This window comes from Salvia hispanica, chromosome 1, assembly GCF_023119035.1.
Source record: "Salvia hispanica cultivar TCC Black 2014 chromosome 1, UniMelb_Shisp_WGS_1.0, whole genome shotgun sequence".
Classification (NCBI taxonomy): Eukaryota; Viridiplantae; Streptophyta; class Magnoliopsida; order Lamiales; family Lamiaceae; genus Salvia; species Salvia hispanica.
Genome location: NC_062965.1, coordinates 2,644,306 through 2,662,713, shown reverse-complemented (window position 1 = coordinate 2,662,713; position 18,408 = coordinate 2,644,306). Strand labels below are relative to the sequence as shown.

The 18,408-nt window shown below is 35.9% G+C and overlaps 4 protein-coding genes across 4 annotated transcripts; 2 read left to right on the top strand and 2 right to left on the bottom strand.

Annotated features, from left to right (window-relative positions):
• Nucleotides 1-5,859: 5,859 nt before the first annotated feature.
• On the top strand, nt 5,860-9,304 carry LOC125222914 (mannose-1-phosphate guanylyltransferase 1-like). Its single transcript, XM_048125805.1, has 5 exons — nt 5,860-6,007; nt 7,647-7,763; nt 7,958-8,020; nt 8,099-8,338; nt 8,433-9,304. Exons 2-5 carry the CDS (start codon nt 7,653-7,655, stop codon nt 9,102-9,104), a joined length of 1,086 nt encoding a protein of 361 aa, XP_047981762.1. The 5' UTR covers nt 5,860-6,007; nt 7,647-7,652; the 3' UTR covers nt 9,105-9,304.
• Nucleotides 9,305-9,591: 287 nt separating this feature from the next.
• LOC125222922 (CASP-like protein 5B1) lies at nt 9,592-12,315 on the bottom strand. The gene is made up of 3 exons (XM_048125817.1): nt 11,759-12,315; nt 11,110-11,242; nt 9,592-9,987 (listed from the first exon to the last, which is right to left on the bottom strand). Exons 1-3 carry the CDS (start codon nt 11,887-11,889, stop codon nt 9,787-9,789), a joined length of 465 nt encoding a protein of 154 aa, XP_047981774.1. The 5' UTR covers nt 11,890-12,315; the 3' UTR covers nt 9,592-9,786.
• A 1,504-nt stretch (nt 12,316-13,819) lies between these two features.
• Nucleotides 13,820-15,362, top strand: LOC125211406 (uncharacterized protein At2g39795, mitochondrial-like). The gene is made up of 3 exons (XM_048111179.1): nt 13,820-14,116; nt 14,641-14,966; nt 15,053-15,362. Exons 1-3 carry the CDS (start codon nt 13,850-13,852, stop codon nt 15,210-15,212), a joined length of 753 nt encoding a protein of 250 aa, XP_047967136.1. The 5' UTR covers nt 13,820-13,849; the 3' UTR covers nt 15,213-15,362.
• A 169-nt stretch (nt 15,363-15,531) lies between these two features.
• On the bottom strand, nt 15,532-16,199 carry LOC125224140 (enoyl-CoA delta isomerase 2, peroxisomal-like). Its single transcript, XM_048127502.1, has one exon. It carries the CDS (start codon nt 16,135-16,137, stop codon nt 15,532-15,534), a length of 606 nt encoding a protein of 201 aa, XP_047983459.1. The 5' UTR covers nt 16,138-16,199.
• Nucleotides 16,200-18,408: the final 2,209 nt, after the last annotated feature.

The following is an 18,408-nucleotide window of genomic DNA, read 5'->3' as shown; positions in this document are numbered from 1 at the left end:
CTAATCTACGATAGCGTTAAGCGCGGCTTCTTCATTGTGGAAAGCCTCTATTTATAGAGTGGCTTCAACTTCAACCCTAAGGCAATTTCTTGTCGGTATTGACCATTTTATCCTTGCAGTAATTGATGATCTTCATGTCAGCACGCCATTATGTCTCTTGACCATGTAGAGGACTCTTTCTGCACTTCTGCTCCATTCCGCCATTCTATCTCCTTGACCAGTTAAGCGACTTTTTCTGCACTTTTTGTTCCATTTCTGCTCCTGTCGTCAACTTCCTGATTCTCCTAGGTCCGAGCGACGACTTCTGGTATTTTATTTCAAAATCAGCTCTTTTGCATCTGTCAGGTCAATTAGCACAAACTCCTAGGTCCAGCAGATTTCTGCACACTTAAGCTCAAAATTTGTGCATTATCTTCCCCAAAAGCATATAATATCACTCAAAACTAATGCATGAAATGAGCCTTATCAATGCTGTTTACATTTTAGTTGAATTTTGCCTGATTTCATTTTGATTTCGATTACAATATGTTTGTTTCTCTGGATTTCTTTAATGTTATGTTTCTACTGGTTCTTTATTTGATTCGGTAAGTATTTATCTTATTTTGATTATGCTTTTTTTTGCTATCTTACAATAAGGATAAAAGAAATTCTATGTTAGTTGAGTAGTTTATCGAAGAGCCATGCAATATGAGCATTTGGCATTTATCTGTGCTGAGCTGAAGGCTGATGCATTCAATCTAGCTTGTAATGTGTATGGCGGGTGTGTGTTGCAGCGGTTTTTAAACCGTAGAATTTCCGTAGAATTTTCGTGACTGTTTCAGACATAATTGAAGTCTTGATGCCTCATTTCAATGAATTGTGTTACAGTCTACCAGACTCTCATGTTCAAGTTGTCGCCATACCTATAATGTCTAACTCTGATAAGATTCAAGTGGTTAATTGTCTATAATGTTCTTTTGTGGAATATATTGGGCATGAGCATGCATATAAGGTTGTTAGTACCATCTTTGAGTCAATTAATGAAATTCATTTGGATTTTGCTAAGAGCATCTTAAGGGAGAATTTTGTTCACTTTTTCATGAATAAGCATAGCAGTTTTGTTATTGAGGGAATAATCAAAAGTCAAAGATGCACCTCTACGCGCTCTATTATGATGGGGCTAGTGATGCAACATGTAGAATCGCTCTCAAAAGACAAATTTAGCAATTACATGATCCAGGTATGGAAATAATGTTTAACATTTTTTCGGTTAATGTCGTTTTACATTTCTGATATGTATTTTTAATTGTTTTTTGCAACAGTCAGCAATGAAGTATGGATTTATAAGCAATCTATGTATATTTGTTGAATTTTGCTTGATTTTGGTTAGTTCTATGAAGATTTGTACACTGTCTATTTGCATCCCTAACCTTTCTCGAAGTTATTCCAAATGATACAACACTCTTCTATTTATAGGCATCCCTTAGTTATTAGAATTCTCTGCTCCACTCTTTAAATATTCTATATCTATATTTTTAGTAAAACTAGATAATATCTAGATTCTAGAGAATTCTGAATCTTAGATATTTCTACTAAAATATTTAGATATTCTACTATTTAATTCTAGAGTTCTATATAACATCTAGATATTTATCATATATAGATAATTTTACTACAAAAATAAAATTAAAATTTTTTTTTTCATTCCAACACTTTTTGGGATTATTGTTCTTTTCTTAATCACATTAAGTAATTTAGCATAGTTTTGTGCATTTAATTGCAAAAAAGTTCTTATCCAATGATTTATCAAGGATTTGGACACCTAATTAAGTGTTCTCTGATTCTCATTACATTTAATTTAATATATCAATTTAATTATATTAAAAAATCAATTCTAAATTTTAAGTATTCTTATTTTTTATGAGACAAAGGAAGTAGGAGTATGTCTTTAAGAAGAGAAAGATAGATTATTTATTTTTTAAGAAATACTAAGATAGGCAATTTTTATGATTCACGACTTAAGGAGAAAAAGATAAGAGAGACAAATTTCTGTCAGTACTTTATTTAGTTAGAAGTACTACTAATATACAACACTAAATGAAAAGTATCTTATAAATTGTGACATATATGTCCACGGTAATTTTTTATGATATTAGTTAATTATTTTAGCGTCAGAACTTTAGTGAAAGAATAAATTTGTAAAATATTTTCTATCCTTCTTTCTGAGTAACTACAATTATTACTTTTGTAGTTGGGCACTAATGAATTATTTGGCTTCTTGAAAAAACCATTCGTTAAAATATTTATTACTGAAAAAATGATTTATATATTTTTTTTGCAAAATAAATGCCTGTCATAGTTTCTTAATCATAATGCAATATTGTGGGTATAAGTATAAATGATTTTGATATAAACAAAACAAACGAAAAAAAATGTAACATACAAACAAAAAATAAAGATAATGAACCCAACATTGAACAAAAATAATTAATCTCTTTCTGCATTTTTTACGGAGCTTCGATATGCTTATTTTATAGGTTGTCTACAATTTTGGCAGAGCTTGAAATAATATTGAAAGATTTGTATAATTTGTTTAATTTCAAGGAATAATTTGTATAATCATATTGAAATAATATTGAAAGAGTTGTATAATTTCAAGGAAGAATTTTTGCTTGCAGCTATGCACAACTTATCATCTGTAGGTCTGTCATTGGTTTGTGCAAATGTATAAAGCCTATGAACAGTTGATATCTGTTTTCTTGAATGTGGAATGTGAACATCTTCTATTTTTTTGTTTTTCCAAATGTGATTTGTGTCTATTTTGACTTTTGGTGAAGTTTCCAATTATGGGATATAATTGTTGTAGTCATCTGCTTTGTCTACTTGTATATTTTGTAAGAGTTTGGTATTTCAGATACACATAATTTGGGAGTGTTTATTAAAATTAGAATCTAAACAAAATCGAGTTGTTTTTGTTTGTCTGATATTCTTTCTTATTTTAGATTTCTTATAGCTCTAGCAACGGTGATATTCTTCAATCCTACACAAGGAAAGTGTATGGCACTTAGTTCCATCTAGGGGTGGCGAAACGGGTTACCCGCGGATACCCGCACCCGACAAGTCCGGTACTCGTACCCGATTTTAGCCAAATTTGTTGTCTCAATACCCGCCCCACGACATACCGGGATTATCCGATACCCGTGTCAGGTATCCCGTACCCGACTTGCGGGTACCCGTACCCGACCCAAAATCCTAATAAAAAATTTGAAAACCATAATAACCATCAATGCTCCATAATTTACTTTATTAATATTGATGGTAAACATTGAATTAGATTGAGAATAAAAGTGAGGAGACACTCTATAGCTAGTTCCGGTGAGTTTTCAATTGTATGTTCGTTGGAATATAAAAATGTTTTAAAAGAACTTTTAGTTTATATAAAGTACTCCCACTGTTCTGCTTAATAGAGACATTTCATTTTCTTCACTTATTTTGGAAATATAATAATATAAATACTCTTTTCTACATTATTATCTCTTTTACTTTATTTTTTCTTCGTCCTAACTATTTAATTTTAATTTTTCAAAATGAGTGCGTATATAGCTATTATTATTTAACTATTTACTTTTTTTCTCTGCTTTAATTAATTTGAAACACCTATATTAATATGAAACAAAGGGAGTATTAAAAGATGGAATATGGCTAATACTAATAATAACAGGTATTATCGGGACTAACGGGTATACCCGCGCGGGTAGTGGGTATACCCGCTACCCGCAAAACTCTAAAACACACTACCCGATGCTGCCCCATTTCCCGTTATAATCGGGTAGCGGGTACTCAATACTCGGTGGGTAGCGGGTCGAGATGGGGATTACCCATTACCCGCTACCCATTTTGTCACCCTTCGATCATTGAAGCAAAATGACTAATGGTGGAATATTGTTTTCAAGAATTCGTTAAATTTTTATATTTAAAAACTTAATTAATTAATAATATCCGGCTAACAATTTATCATTGCAATCTATCATAATATACCAATAATTTATATATCTCAAACTATAATGCACCTTATTTACAAGAAGATGTTAACATTCATACACTACCGGCATGTTGAAACACAACAAACGCAGGTCATTCACTAATACTACCACCATCCATGCATACCAAACACACAATTAAAACTTCATAAAACCTTTTAACTTGCTCTTATATAATGACAAATTCATAGCTATAAAAGTGTTGCTTCATTCAATCACAACAAACGCAAATGATGGTTGGCCATGTGAATCACCTAACCTTCAATAATTAAAAATATGATTCATGTCAACATAGATTGAAGTTTGATGCCTCAACACTAACACATGTTTTTATAACTATATCATTTCACTAAATGTAGCGAAATCAATAGTGATACAAAGATATGTTAAATGGATTAAGAGAAAAGATTGGGATTTGTTGAGATGATTATTGCTTTATTATTATTCCCTTTTAAATAGGGTGAATGGTATGTAGTACAAGGAATATTCTAACCAAATCAACTTATTCCCTTACAATATTGTCATAGTTCCTAAATGTTAAGAATCATATCTTTCCTTATTGACACATATCAAGATTAATAAGCTAATAATCTTGGTTCAAAATGATGACGTGTGAAATATAGTAGTATATTAATAAATAATCCAATAACAAGGTGGAACAAAATAATCGATCGACCAAATTGCCATGTGCTCCATGTGCTTATTGAGTGATTTCCAATCTTCCATTTCTTACTCTCATTTTCTAACGAATAAAATAAATCATTTGTAAATTTAATAATTTTTAAGTAGAAGTTGTCCATTAAAAAAGTCATCATATAATGGAGTATATTTTAATAGGAAAGAAATCTAGGAATACTTAACCACACAATGAGATCTAAGGAAATTATAATTCTACAAACCTTTTTTTTAAATCTGTTTAAGGTCAACTTCTTAAAAATAGAATTTTAAAGAGTTGACTATTTTTCATGTACTAACATTAAAAAGGTTAATATAAATACTACTAATTAGTTACAAAGAGATCATTTAAGCTAGGCGTTTTCTTTTGTACATGAAAACATATAAATACAGTCCTACTATTATTTTTAAATACTTAATTTTTATTCCGAATAATAATTTCAAATACTTCAATAATTTATCAAAATTTCATAGCCAATTTACATAATGATTCACCTAGTAATGCCAGTCAGTCATCGAATATGAATAAATTACTCTTTTTAGTTGTGGAATTTTCTATTAATTGTAACTTTCCATTAAAAGATTCATTTTAGTGTTTTTCCATTTTATAGCATGCATAACAAAATATATATAGTGTACGGATTATTATTTTATTTTTGATAAATTAAATTCATATTTCAATCACATTATAAAACTTCTACAATAATAAAACTCACTTAATAAATTTATTAAGTTATGAGTCTATCAAAAGAAGTCTATATATAAATTTATTACTCCCTCCGTCCCACTTTAGGAGTCCGGCTTACTATTTTTGGGTGTCCCATTTTAGGAGTCTCGGTTGAAATATTCCATAAATGGCATTAGGCTTCAACATTCCACTAACATTTTTTCACTCATATTTTATTATAAAACTAATATAAAAAGGTAGCACTCACACTCCACTATCTTTTTTCACCAATTTTTCTTTACATTTCTTAATATTTGTGTCGAATTCAATTGAGACTCCCAAAGTGAGACTGAGTATGTAATTCGGTTTGACTAATAATTAAGATAGTAAATGTAATTTAATTCGGTTTATTGAATCGAAAAAGAGGAAGTCAGCAGTTCGGTATATATACATACAGATGCAACTGTATCTATCCATCTCTATATATTTATTGTTTCTTCTTTGTCTCTCAATCGCCATTACCGACATCTCTCTCACTCTCTCTCAGGAAAACCACAAATCGCTGAGATTTGTGGTAAAGCGAGGAACATACAGCATTTGTTGACTTTGACTACGCCTAGATCTGCTGTAAATCCCCAAAATTCAGGTATTTTATTGCGTTAAACCAACATTTTCCGTAATTGGCAATGCTGCAGGTGTAATTTTTGTCTCATTGGTTTCAAAATTCGATCTTCTGTTGTTGCTTGTGCTGATTAGCATAGGATTTTTTTAGTTTTGTTCCAATTTGTTAGTTGAATGGAATGGTGTTAGCTGGAGCCTGGATCCGATGCAGAGACGTCAAATTGGGATCCTTGTGGCATTCCATTATTTTTTAATTTTCACTTTCTGGATAAAATATAGCCTTTTTTTTTAGTAACTTAGATGGATTCGGTAAAGGAGATGTGGAGATATGGAGATGAAGGAGAAGATATTTAGGATAGGAGATGCATATACGCAACTGGTGGAATTTGGTTTCCAATCTTAGATGTGGAAATGGAAAATCAAGTTTTGGATTATCTAATCACTGTAATGTAGCTTCTGATGATCATTTACATACAATGAGTAGTGAATGGGCTGAGATTGTAAGCTTTCAGATTGATTAGGTTGGCTCCATCCCAATCTGGAGATGTATTTGAGCTCTCAACAAAATTTAGTTAGGCTTGACTTCACGAAATATGGACATACTATTGCATTTTGTTTTTTTTCAGATCAGGTGCTGTTAAACTAAAATTTAGATTCTTATTCTTCAAATAGTTAATTATCTTTGTTTTCAAGTCTGACCACTCTCGTAGTTGCTACCACACCACTTCTATGAGGTTTTCAATAATTTCGACTACTAATGAACAGATTTTTGCGTTGTTTTGTTGATTGGGTACTCCGTTGGTTCCTTAAGATCTCTTTTTTGTTTAACTTTACTTACTTTTGGGTATCTGGTTTTAAAATAGTTACTACTCCACTTTTTGTTTCCACTTTCTATGTCTCTTAAGAGGTGATTAGAGTTGATTTCCATGCAAGTCCTGTTTTTTTCGATTAAAAATCCCTTTTTTGCATGATTTACTAATTACTCCACTCTGTTGCATCCACTTTTTAAACCCAAAATCCAGGTCAAGATTCATCAAGCAAGAGTCAATCTTCTTTTAGTATTTTTTTATGTTCTCTAGATTGCTTTGAGATTCTTTTGTGGTGCCCAATTGCACCATCAACTATCTTTCGTTTGCTTTTACTCTGCCTCAGAAAGAAAGCGTGAACAGAAGTTCCTTTTCTAACAAAGATTTCAGATTGAACAGTCTCCTAAATTAGAAATTATGGCATGGTGCACCGTCTATATCTTCGAACCTGCTAACATTTCACTATATTACTCTGATTGAAAGAGTTAGCCTGTAGTACAGCTCGAATTTGTTGTTTTCCCAGCCTCAGTTTTCTTTTGGAGTGGCCTCTTGAATATATTGAAAATTTGAAATTACTTTCTTTATGACGTGTCTATGGGTTGATTGTCTATTTCCTCAACTACAGCTTTAAATTTGTGCTTTGTTTCTGTCCAACTCGGATATGTCCTTGTTTCTTAGCTCCTCCATGCATTTGTTTTGAGTCAGTTCTAAGAAAGACAGTTATGGGACACCCACAACATTGATTAGATCATGACACTTATCATCATATTTTAAATACATGCATAAATGAAGAAAAGAGCAGAGATAGGTTATAATTTGTTTTGAGTCATCAAGTTAATCCATCAAAGTCTTCTACAGGTAAGGATGAAGGCATTGATTCTTGTTGGAGGTTTCGGCACTAGATTGAGGCCATTGACACTGAGTGTGCCTAAGCCGCTCGTTGATTTTGCTAACAAGCCCATGATTTTGCACCAGGTACATTCTATTTCATTCCTGTGAGGGTTCCTTTTGTTGGGTGGAGGGGGAGTGGTCTGGGTCGTACGTTATATTATGCTACATGTATTTCAGGCACAATGCCTAATGCCTAATGCTCACCATTAGCTGAGATGCTGTTTTAAATCTAAGAATTTCTATCATGTATGTTAAAATTCTTCTTGTCATTGTGTCAGATAGAAGCCCTCAAGGCTATTGGAGTAACTGAAGTAGTCCTAGCCATCAATTATCAGCCAGAGGTGAGCTTCTGTCTCAATGCAATTTTACCAATGAAAGATCCTTTTGCTTTATTAACAAATGAATACCTTCCTTTCCAGGTAATGCTGAACTTTTTGAAAGATTTTGAGGCAAAGCTTGAGATTAAGATCACATGTTCGCAAGAGACCGAACCTCTTGGAACAGCCGGTCCCCTTGCATTGGCTAGGGACAAGCTGATAGATGAATCCGGAGATCCATTTTTCGTTCTGAATAGTGATGTTATCAGCGAGTATCCACTGAAAGAGATGATTGAGTTCCATAAATCCCATGGAGGTGAAGCTTCTATTATGGTAACCAAGGTAAGTCTTTTTCAGATATATGTAGTTAAAAATATTTCTGATTGTTGAGTTGGAACATAGACCTGATTAAAACCTAAATGATATGCTGATCTAGGTGGATGAGCCTTCAAAATATGGTGTTGTTGTTACAGAGGAATCTACTGGAAAGGTTGAGCGGTTTGTCGAGAAGCCAAAGTTATTCGTAGGCAACAAGATCAATGCTGGCATTTACCTGCTGAACCCTTCAGTGCTTGATCGTATCCAATTACGCCCCACATCAATTGAGAAGGAGATTTTCCCAAAAATTGCTGCTGAGGGAAAGCTGTACGCAATGGTCCTGCCGGGTTTCTGGATGGACATCGGGCAGCCAAAGGATTACATCACAGGTCTAAGACTATACCTGGACTCCTTGAGGAAGAAAGCTTCTCCTAAATTGGCCACTGGTACTCACATAATCGGAAACGTCTTGGTGGATGAAAGCGCAAAAATCGGAGAGGGATGCTTGATTGGCCCTGACGTTGCAATTGGCCCTGGTTGTGTCGTTGAGTCGGGTGTGAGGCTGTCTTGCTGCACGGTCATGCGTGGAGTCCGCATCAAGAAACATGCCTGCATATCATCAAGTATCATTGGCTGGCACTCGACCGTTGGTCAGTGGGCTCGGGTGGAGAACATGACCATCCTCGGAGAAGACGTTCATGTCTGCGACGAAATTTACAGCAATGGAGGAGTTGTTTTGCCTCACAAGGAGATCAAGTCCAGCATTTTGAAACCAGAGATAGTAATGTAAAGGTCTGATGTTGACATCTGTGCTTAGTAATTTAAACTGTACTTTTTCTGTCAGTGTGTTGTTGTTCTTGCTCTCTTCAGTTGCTGCCTAAAGATGGTCTCTGATGTGAAATGTGTAATCTTTTTGGTCCATAAAAATAATCTGTACTATTTTTGTAGATTATTATCTCTTGAAGTTAAAGCAGCTTCTGAATTCTTGGATGAGAATTTTTTTTATGATGAGGAACTTGGGTTTCTTGCTTCATAAATTCCAATTATCTTGTTCTGAAAATTGCCCCTTGTGAAGTTGTGTTTGGATTTGGTGTATTGTGATAGTAATTCTTTGATGAATTCCCAATGATTTTGCAGCACCCATTTTGCAATTCCATCAAAAAACCAATCTTGGAGTTTTCAGTAGAGATTTTTCAAAAGAAAGATGCACTTTGCTATGAGTAACAATTCAAATATTTTCAAGTTCTTGAACATGGAACACTAAATGTACTTGAAAATCACACGCAAACTGAACCCAAGATATTACTGAATGTGTGATGTTACAAACGAATCTCTTCCCTATTCATAAGGGAAGGATTGAGGTTCAGACATGGTAAAAAAAGAAAAAGAAAAATGTAAATGCTTCTTACGAAAACTCATTTCAAAATTGACAGTATATATACACTGGCACAACGAGCATCCGGTCATGCTGTTTAGATCGATGCCACAAGCCAAAACATGATGTACGAAGACAAGGCAAGAAGAAACCACGACGCGAAAGCAAAAGCTATGGATATTTGGATCATGTTGCATGACAGATTCAAATCTGATTTGCAGATATTTGTGTCCGTAACGAAGAGCACCATAACACCGGCAGAGGAGCTCGCAGCTGCAAGAGATAGAGTAGCAGTCACCTGCAAAACATATTACAAATTGAAGTTCTGAGCAACTTTGGTCGACTGAAATAAATACCCGGATAGTCATTTAACAAGCAACGGTCTTGACTATTTCATAAGATACATGCTGCGGAGGTTTTCCTCACCATTAAACAGTTTTATTACCAACACAGGCATACAGACTAGTAGAAACAGATCATGTCGCTTTGCAACATTTTCGAATATGATGTTGTATTTATCAAACTCGAGTGCAGCCCAAATATCCTTGAACATAGTCCATGGTTTCGTGCGTATGCTTCAAATAAAAAACTCATTAATGCGATACAAGGTTTACATCATTGAATGAGGTATTCGGGAGTTAATAAAACACACATATACACGCAGAAGGGATGTCGATATAGTAGTTTAAGATTATAGATACTCTAATCTCTCTAAACCTACAAAATTTTAATCCTCTAAATGTTGTCATGTTCTCTCATTATCATCTCAACATGAAACACGGCATTTACACAAACTGTCACCTCTAAATGCAATTATGCACAAAATCATGCATCTTCTTTTCTAATTTTACAATCATGCCCATCACCGTGGTGGGCCTACTTCGAGAACATCTGCAACTATTCGTGAGTGACGTTTTATTCAATCTCTGGCAGGTCAACTTTCAATATCTATTATGCTGCTACGTGATATAATTTCACAGCACTCTAGCTGGGCCGGGCGTAATTAGGTTGGTGTCTTAATTAGAAACAAATAGACGTTGATTGGTTAACCTCTCTTTTATCCTCGTTCAAATGAACTTTGAACTTTCTGCATAAAAGGCACAACGTAGAAGCATGTAGCATGTGTGCACCCCTAGAACAAGAAGTTGTGGTTGGCAAGTTCAAGGTGATCCACATTCAAAATAAAGAACGTGCCATATGAAATTTTCAACATAAACATGGGAGACCGGGAGTGTATGAACGAACATACTAGAAGTATCGTCAAATAAGATCTCAAAATGACATCTTCACGCATTTATATGTCTTTGTACTGTATCAAAAGATAAAAGTACAGAACCAAAGTGATTCCAGTTGTAATAAGCAATAGACACTCGAAATTAAAGTAGCTCAAACTAATGAATCTCAAGCACGTCACACTTACCCAATCACCGACAACAAACAAGCTCACAATGATGTTCGTATGCAGGTCTTTGTTGAACCTCAAAGCATGTATGTCTAGGCACATGAGTCCAAAGCTCCACAAAACCTGAAGCCCCATTGATGCAATTAAGTAGCTGGCAGAACAAAACGTTTCAGCCATTAGTATCTACGACTCTACTCCAGTATAAACCATTTCTAGCCACACAAGTATTGACATCCACGACTGAAAAGGAACAAGAGGGCGTCTAACTATCGACCTCAGACACTAAATCAGTACAAAATGCCACTTAATTCACCATCACCAACGGCATCACTTAACAAATCATAGACAGCATTAAATTTGTTCAAACATTGCCCTTTTGCCACCCAATCAATCAAACCCTCAATTTCGAAGAACATGTTAAATTGGACTGGTAGAAAATTAGACATCCCTTTCACTATCAACCCAAAAATCACCAATCTATATTTCTATATACAACAAGTTACCAGAAACAGCAAATTCTAGGTTTCCACTATTGGAACCTCTTCAATAAAGAAAGTGTCACCATCTAGTACTAGTACATCATTGAATGAGCAAACTAAACATCTGCAAACACAGCTGGCTAAAAGAAAACATTTTTACAGCATAAAATGGTAGAAAAAATAATTACCAAAAGGCAGTAGTAGATGAGAAGCCATGAGCAGAGGCCATGACACCAATTGAAACAGCTGCTGACATACACTGCCCAATCCTCAAAATCAGCCCACTTTTTCTACCTGGGCTTCCAAACAATCTCTTCATTTCTCTATCTATGTATGTGTGTATATTTATTACTGCTCAAAATATGAAAAAGATATGATTTTTACTGGTAAAGATTGAATCTTCATGAGATGGGTCAGTCCCACAAGACAAATAGAACGGTGGGATTCACTCAAAACACTCCTCTACAAGATTGAAATTGAAAATCAAGAACAACAGAAACAAATCCCTTCTGCTGACCCTTTTGAACAAACCACTAAATAAGGTTTCCCAGATTTTTGAATTCAGAAATTCAGCTGTGATTCAGCAATATTTTATGTGTGAATTGTTGAAGATCACCGAAGAAGAAGGGGGTGATTTTGATCTAAATCTCATGACCCGAATTATCTGCTTTGATCCTTTCCCAACCTCACCAACTTAGCGATAAAAAGAAAGCTGAAATTTGGAAAAAGAGTAATGGGCAGCACAGCTATGTTTGTGTCGCTTTCTTATGCATTTAAATTTTAAGTAGATCATTAGATTTGCCAAATTATGGACTAATATAATATTAAAGGATGAGTTATAAGTTATATGGAGTAATGGATGTCAAGATAGCTATAAAAAAGATGTGACCTTGAAAAGCATGAAATTAGAATAAAATGTTCTTTTGGCAAAATTTCATATACTAATAACCACTCGAATTTTGCATAAATTTTCACTTTTACTTTATTGAATGAGAATAATTATTTATTCTACCAAAGCATCAAACATTGGTGTATATGACATGGACCACTATTATAATTTTTGTATTAGTATGGCCCTAAATTGTACTAGTATGGCCCTAAAAGTGATTAGGAGGCGTTGGGTTATCGAGATTCCACCTCTACCAACTTTTAATACTTTTTCAATTATATTAACTTATTTAAATTACACATTAATTCCCAAACCATAAAGAAATAAATAAATTTTTTAGTAATATATTTATGTACTATTAAATATATTTTATATTAAAAAATTACACTAACTTGACATTAAAATACACTTCACGTGTTATAATAAAATTAAAACATAAATCAAAACATATTTAAAAATATCATAACGGGGCATGTTAGGGTGCCACCACCCCTTAAAATAACACCATACCACCATTCCTACCAATCATTTGTACACGTGACGAATAATAAGCTGACACGTGGCAAAAAAAAATCTGAAAAAGACGGTCAAACAATTTGTTTGGTCTTTAACCAAAGAATATTTCTTGTCTGAAGAATATCCGACACACTATACAACAAACTATAGATTGTTGTGTAGTGTTTGTAATATTGTTGTGTAGCGTTTATAATATCAAGCCGTATAAGCGGTGTCACGATGTCATTTTAAGAGGGGTTGTCATTTTAACACAAACCTATCATAACTATAAAAACACATACCACAACACGCATATAAAATAGCAAAAAATTCAAGACTCGAAATTTGTATTGTTCCGACAAATGATCAACTAGAGAATTTTTATTTCTTATAGCATCATATCGCGTTAAATATTCTTGAAATCGAGCGTCTTCATTTGTTATTGTAATTTCGTATATTGATTCATATTAATTAAATAATAATGGACTGATTTTCGATATCTCATAATTTTTTGCAGTAACACTATCTTTGGTATTGTTCGGTAGCAAAATCCAAAAATGGATTTGAATTTGATGTTTGATTGGAGATGATTTTTACACCAAAAATGAATTTTGATATATAATTGGAGATGATCTAACAGTGAACATCCGACATACAACACATTATTTTACTACTCCAACACTTTTATCTTAAATTACAATGTTTATTTTTATTCTTTAAGTTTTGGGGATTAAATACACTGGTAAACCAAACAATCGAATTTCCAATTATAAAATCTAAAAAATGAAACCTTTCTTTCCGAAAAAAGGGTAAAAATTAGAAAAGAATGGAAAAAATGGGTTATATTCTTCCGATTTAAGCATCACATTCCACTCCTAAAACCCTAACCCCTAAAATGTCACTCAATAAGCTTATACGCTCTGCTTCAAGGCTTGTACCTCTCGCCGTCCGAGCTTCCGCCGGAAGCCGATGGTACTCCCTCCGCCACCACAGCTCAGCCTTCTCCGCCACCGTCAACGGCCGGCTGAAGGAGCTCCAGTCGCCGAGGTCATTCCCGTCTATTCTCCTCCGCTATTCCACCGAGATTAGCTCCGACGAGTCGCTGCTGAAAAGCGTGGAGTACGAGATTGAATGCGCCAACGACTCTTACTCTGTGACCGAGGTCTATATTTTACTATCTATTCCGTCTCTGTTTCGCTTCAGATTTTCGTGCTTGTTTCTGCAGAAATGGTTGAATTGACTACAAATTAGGCCGCGATTGCAATTTAGAATTAGGTTTGAGATTCATTCTTAACAAAAAAGGATAATCTTTCTGCAATATAGTTTTTTTTTCATTTATTGAGTGTTTTTTTTCTGCTTGAGATTTAGGAACTGTTTTATTTCGAGTGTTTTTGTATGCTTTTAGAGATCATATTTGAGCTTTGATTATTGATAAATGTTGTTATGATTAAATTCCGATATGTGCAAACAAGTATCTAAATTTCCTATAAACATATTGGTCATTAGTTGGATTTTGGAGTTCAATAGTTTGTGTAATTTCTTTTTACCTGAGGCTGTGAATGTGATGGTTTCGTTTATGTAAGTTTGAGATATAAGTATTAGATTTGTGAAGCTATGTATCTGCTTTGTTTGATTTCTGTTACGTTTTCACTGCGGAAACAATACCGTTTTTCTGGTTTCCATTAGGCTGAGGAGGAGGTGCCAGAGGGCTTCCCTTTTAAAATCGAAAACCGTGTTGGATCAGAAACTGTATCGCTGACCAGAGATTACCAGGGTGAAACCATAAGTGTCGAAGTGTACATGCCCAACCTTGTTACGGGCGATGAGGATGATGATGATGCCTCGAACCAATCTAGCATCCCGTTGGTTGTCAAAACCTCCAAGAGGAGTGGACCCTATCTGGAGTTTGGTTGCACTGCTTATCCTGACGAGATTGTGATTGACAGCTTGTCAGTGAAAGATCCCGAGAAAAACTCTGAGGACCAAATCGCCTACGAGGGACCTGACTTTGGGTAAGTTCTGTTTCATATGATTGACGCGTCTCTAAACATTTCTGTTGGTCGGGTGATGGATTGAGCCTTGTATGTTTGTTCGTTAGGGATTTGGATGAGAATTTGCAGAAGGCACTCCACCGGTATCTGGAGATTAGAGGGATCAAGGCGAGCACAACCAATTTCTTGCACGGGTATATGATCAACAAGGACACCACAGAATACGTCGAATGGCTGAAGAAAATCCAGAAGTTTCTCCAGGCATGAGAAAGTTGTGTAGATGGAAGAAACTTTGGTCGAATAGCTTCTTTGTACTACACATTGATAGATTGAATTTATCAGAATTTATCTTTGATCTTTCAATATGAGTTCATGAATCATCAAATTACATTTATTTGAGTATTTTCCATACATTCATTCAAGTGTTACATGGCCTGAGAATCTTTCCAGTATTTCACATCATGCTTCCAATAAAATTCGTCACATAAATTCCAAGTGAAAGTACTATGCTTCAATATTAATAGCCATTTGTTTTGCCATTAATTTAATTGATATATAGAGAGATAGTTGCATATTCAACAAGTAGTTATGGGATCGTGCAATTATACATGCATATCCCGTGTTCAACCCTCTCCACCGCCGCCGCCGCCACCTCCTCCGCGGAATCGTACGCCGCATCGCCGCCGATCTTCGCCGCGCGGAGCGCCAGCTCCCGCCGCGCGGCGCTGGAGCTCAATTTCCCCTGGATCAGCGCCGTGAAGTAGTCCGGCAGGCTCATGCCGATGTCGAGCTCGCTCAGGTACAGCACCGCCCTCGATCTCGCCATCACCACGTAGTCGTGGCTGATCGCGAGGATCAGCCCCGCCGCCGCCGCGTGCCCGGCCACGGCGGCGACGGTCGGCATGGGGAGGGAGAGGAGGTCGGCGACGACGCCTCGGAACAGATCTACCATCGCGATTAGCTCCTCCTCCGCCGCCGCCGCCCCGGGGCGGAGGTCGACGCCGTTGGAGAAGAATCGGCCTTCGGCTTGAGTGATGAGCGCCGATCCGGGGACGGATTGCGATCTGACTTCGGATAGCGCCGCGCGGATGGCGGCGATGAGCGTCGGGTTGAGGCGGTGCTCCTGGTCTTTCTTCCCGGCGCCGGTTAGCGTCAGGAAGAAAATGTTCCCACGCTTCTCTAGCGTGCACATGCTGTGCGTAGTATAAGATCACCTAACTCCATTGATAAATATAGAAGGAGGGTCATACATATAAAGACAAAATAGTCATTAATTCAACCCACACTCAACTTTAAGTGTGGACTCCATCTCAAAATATTAGAACTTTTTTTTTGGCACATCGAATTTATGAAATGTTGTTTTATGGTTTAAGGCCATCCGCATCTCTGTTTCTTATCCGTCTTTTAACCGTCTCATCTATACACTATTCATGAGCTCCATTATACTTTTCAGTTCATCTCTTAACTAAGAGACAACACATGCATCCCTTCATCTCTTAAACCATCTCTTAACTATTCATTCAATCTCATTTTTTATTTTTAATTTCAACAAATTCAATTAATAACACACTTCATTAAATAAAATAAAAATTACAATTTAAAAACCTAAAAAATAAAAGGGAGTACCCAAAAAGTTGTACATGCTCGCCCAATCGTCGAACGAGTTCAAGTCAAGCCCGTCGGAGCGCCGCCTGCTGGAGCCGCCGCTGCTGGAGTTTCCATCGCCGGACATTTTTTCAACAATTGGAGATAAATGAATAGATGAGTGTAGTGAATGGAAGAGAAATGAGAGTAGTGTTTGTGCGTGTAAAATGGTGAATGGAGTATGGAGTATTTATAGAATAATAAAAGAAAAGAAAAAAAAATTTAAAAAATTCGACCGTTTGATGCAACGGTCATTTGACCGTTTAAATTTTTTTTTATTAAATTCGAATTTATAAAAAAAATAAAAATTATTACGTAATAATTCCGACGCCCACTCGCGAGCCGACGAGTGGGCGTCACGCCATCCTCCAGCGCGCGCCACGCCACGTGGGGCGCGCGCGTCGTCTCGCCAGCTCGAGGTCGGCCTCGCCGGCACACGTCGCGCGTTGAGATGTCTCATCTCGTCTCGACGAGACGAGCGTCGCAACGCTGTCTCGTCTCGTCGAGACGAGACTGAGACAGCATCGCGTCTGCGATGCGGATGCCCTAAGTGGAGTTGAAAATAAAATAAATTTTTAGCATAAATAACAATAGCTCAAGTATGTTATGACATGCAAAAGGATATATGAGTCTAATATCTTGAGAAGGAGGGAGTATCACTTTGATGACCTATACAAAGTCTAGAAATATGGAAATCACATAGATAAAAAAAAGTCTCGAACTATGATTAGAGAAAAAGAATCGACTTGGATATATATAAATCTAATAAATCAAATAAAATCAAATCGACTCTTCATCTGTATCATAAATATAATCTAATACTATATATACAAATTACCAAACGTGTGTACATCGCATTGCACAATTCCAACAATTTCATAGAAACACATAACAATGATCATGAACAACGATTTGGCGTTTGAGATACTCTTGCATCTTCCCGTTCGATCCCTCTTCAGATTCAGAGCTGTCTGCAAATTATGGTGTTACGACATTGATTCTCCACACTTCATAAAACTGCACACTTTGTTGCGACGTAACAATTACATCAAAGATGAGGAGGTATATCTACGGTTTATTAGTACTTATGTCGATGATAGTCGAAACTTGAAGAGTATATCGATAAATCTCCTAGACAACGGGAAGTTATTAATGTCGCATGAATTTCAGGTTTACAACCTTATATTATCTTGGGCAGTTAAGGGTCTAGTGTGCCTAAGTTCACCTCTAGGTAAGTCACAAGTTGCAATATGCAATCCTTTTCTAGGTCAATTCAAGATTCTACCACTTCCTCCTTACACTTTTGCTCGATCCTTTATCATTTAGATAGGGTGGGTTTGGGTTTCGACGAAGATTACAAAGTGGTGCATTTACGGCAACGCAACAATCAAAGCTGTTTGCTTGCTCGTTTGTATTCGGAAAGGACGAATTCTTGGAGTAATTTGGATATTGATCAAGATTTGGTCATCCAGAGCCCAATAAAGTCGCAGTGCAAGAATGGATCCTTTGTGCACTGGGAAGGGCGGAGAGGGATATGGGGTAAGAAGATTCTACTAAGCTTTGATATGAAGAATGAAGTGTTTCGAACAACTTCAATACCACCATTGGATGATAAAGTATTTTATTACTCAAGTGGTTTTCATGTTCTAGCAAAGAGTGACTATTCTTTTGTTATCCTTGTTTTCGACCGTAAGAGGTTGAAGGTTTATGAGTCGAGCGTGGAAGGAAGTGAGCTTGTTTGGAATAATGTGAGTAATGTGGAACTAAAGCCTTTTTGGAGGCTCAAAATTCTGGAGAGTGATGATATTCAAATTTGGAG

Coding starts and splice junctions, on each gene's coding strand:
- LOC125222922 (XM_048125817.1), bottom strand. CDS start 11,889: ATGAAGAGATTGTTTGGAAGCCCAGGTAGAAAAAGTGGGCTGATTTTG. Junction 11,243..11,758: donor TCATCTACTACTGCCTTTTG/GTAATTATTTTT, acceptor TTGTTCTGCCAG/CTACTTAATTGCATCAATGG. Junction 9,988..11,109: donor TGTTTGTTGTCGGTGATTGG/GTAAGTGTGACG, acceptor TATGTTTTGCAG/GTGACTGCTACTCTATCTCT.
- LOC125211406 (XM_048111179.1), top strand. CDS start 13,850: ATGTCACTCAATAAGCTTATACGCTCTGCTTCAAGGCTTGTACCTCTC. Junction 14,117..14,640: donor ACTCTTACTCTGTGACCGAG/GTCTATATTTTA, acceptor GGTTTCCATTAG/GCTGAGGAGGAGGTGCCAGA. Junction 14,967..15,052: donor TACGAGGGACCTGACTTTGG/GTAAGTTCTGTT, acceptor TTTGTTCGTTAG/GGATTTGGATGAGAATTTGC.
- LOC125222914 (XM_048125805.1), top strand. CDS start 7,653: ATGAAGGCATTGATTCTTGTTGGAGGTTTCGGCACTAGATTGAGGCCA. Junction 7,764..7,957: donor AGCCCATGATTTTGCACCAG/GTACATTCTATT, acceptor TCATTGTGTCAG/ATAGAAGCCCTCAAGGCTAT. Junction 8,339..8,432: donor CTTCTATTATGGTAACCAAG/GTAAGTCTTTTT, acceptor ATGCTGATCTAG/GTGGATGAGCCTTCAAAATA.
- LOC125224140 (XM_048127502.1), bottom strand. CDS start 16,137: ATGTGCACGCTAGAGAAGCGTGGGAACATTTTCTTCCTGACGCTAACC.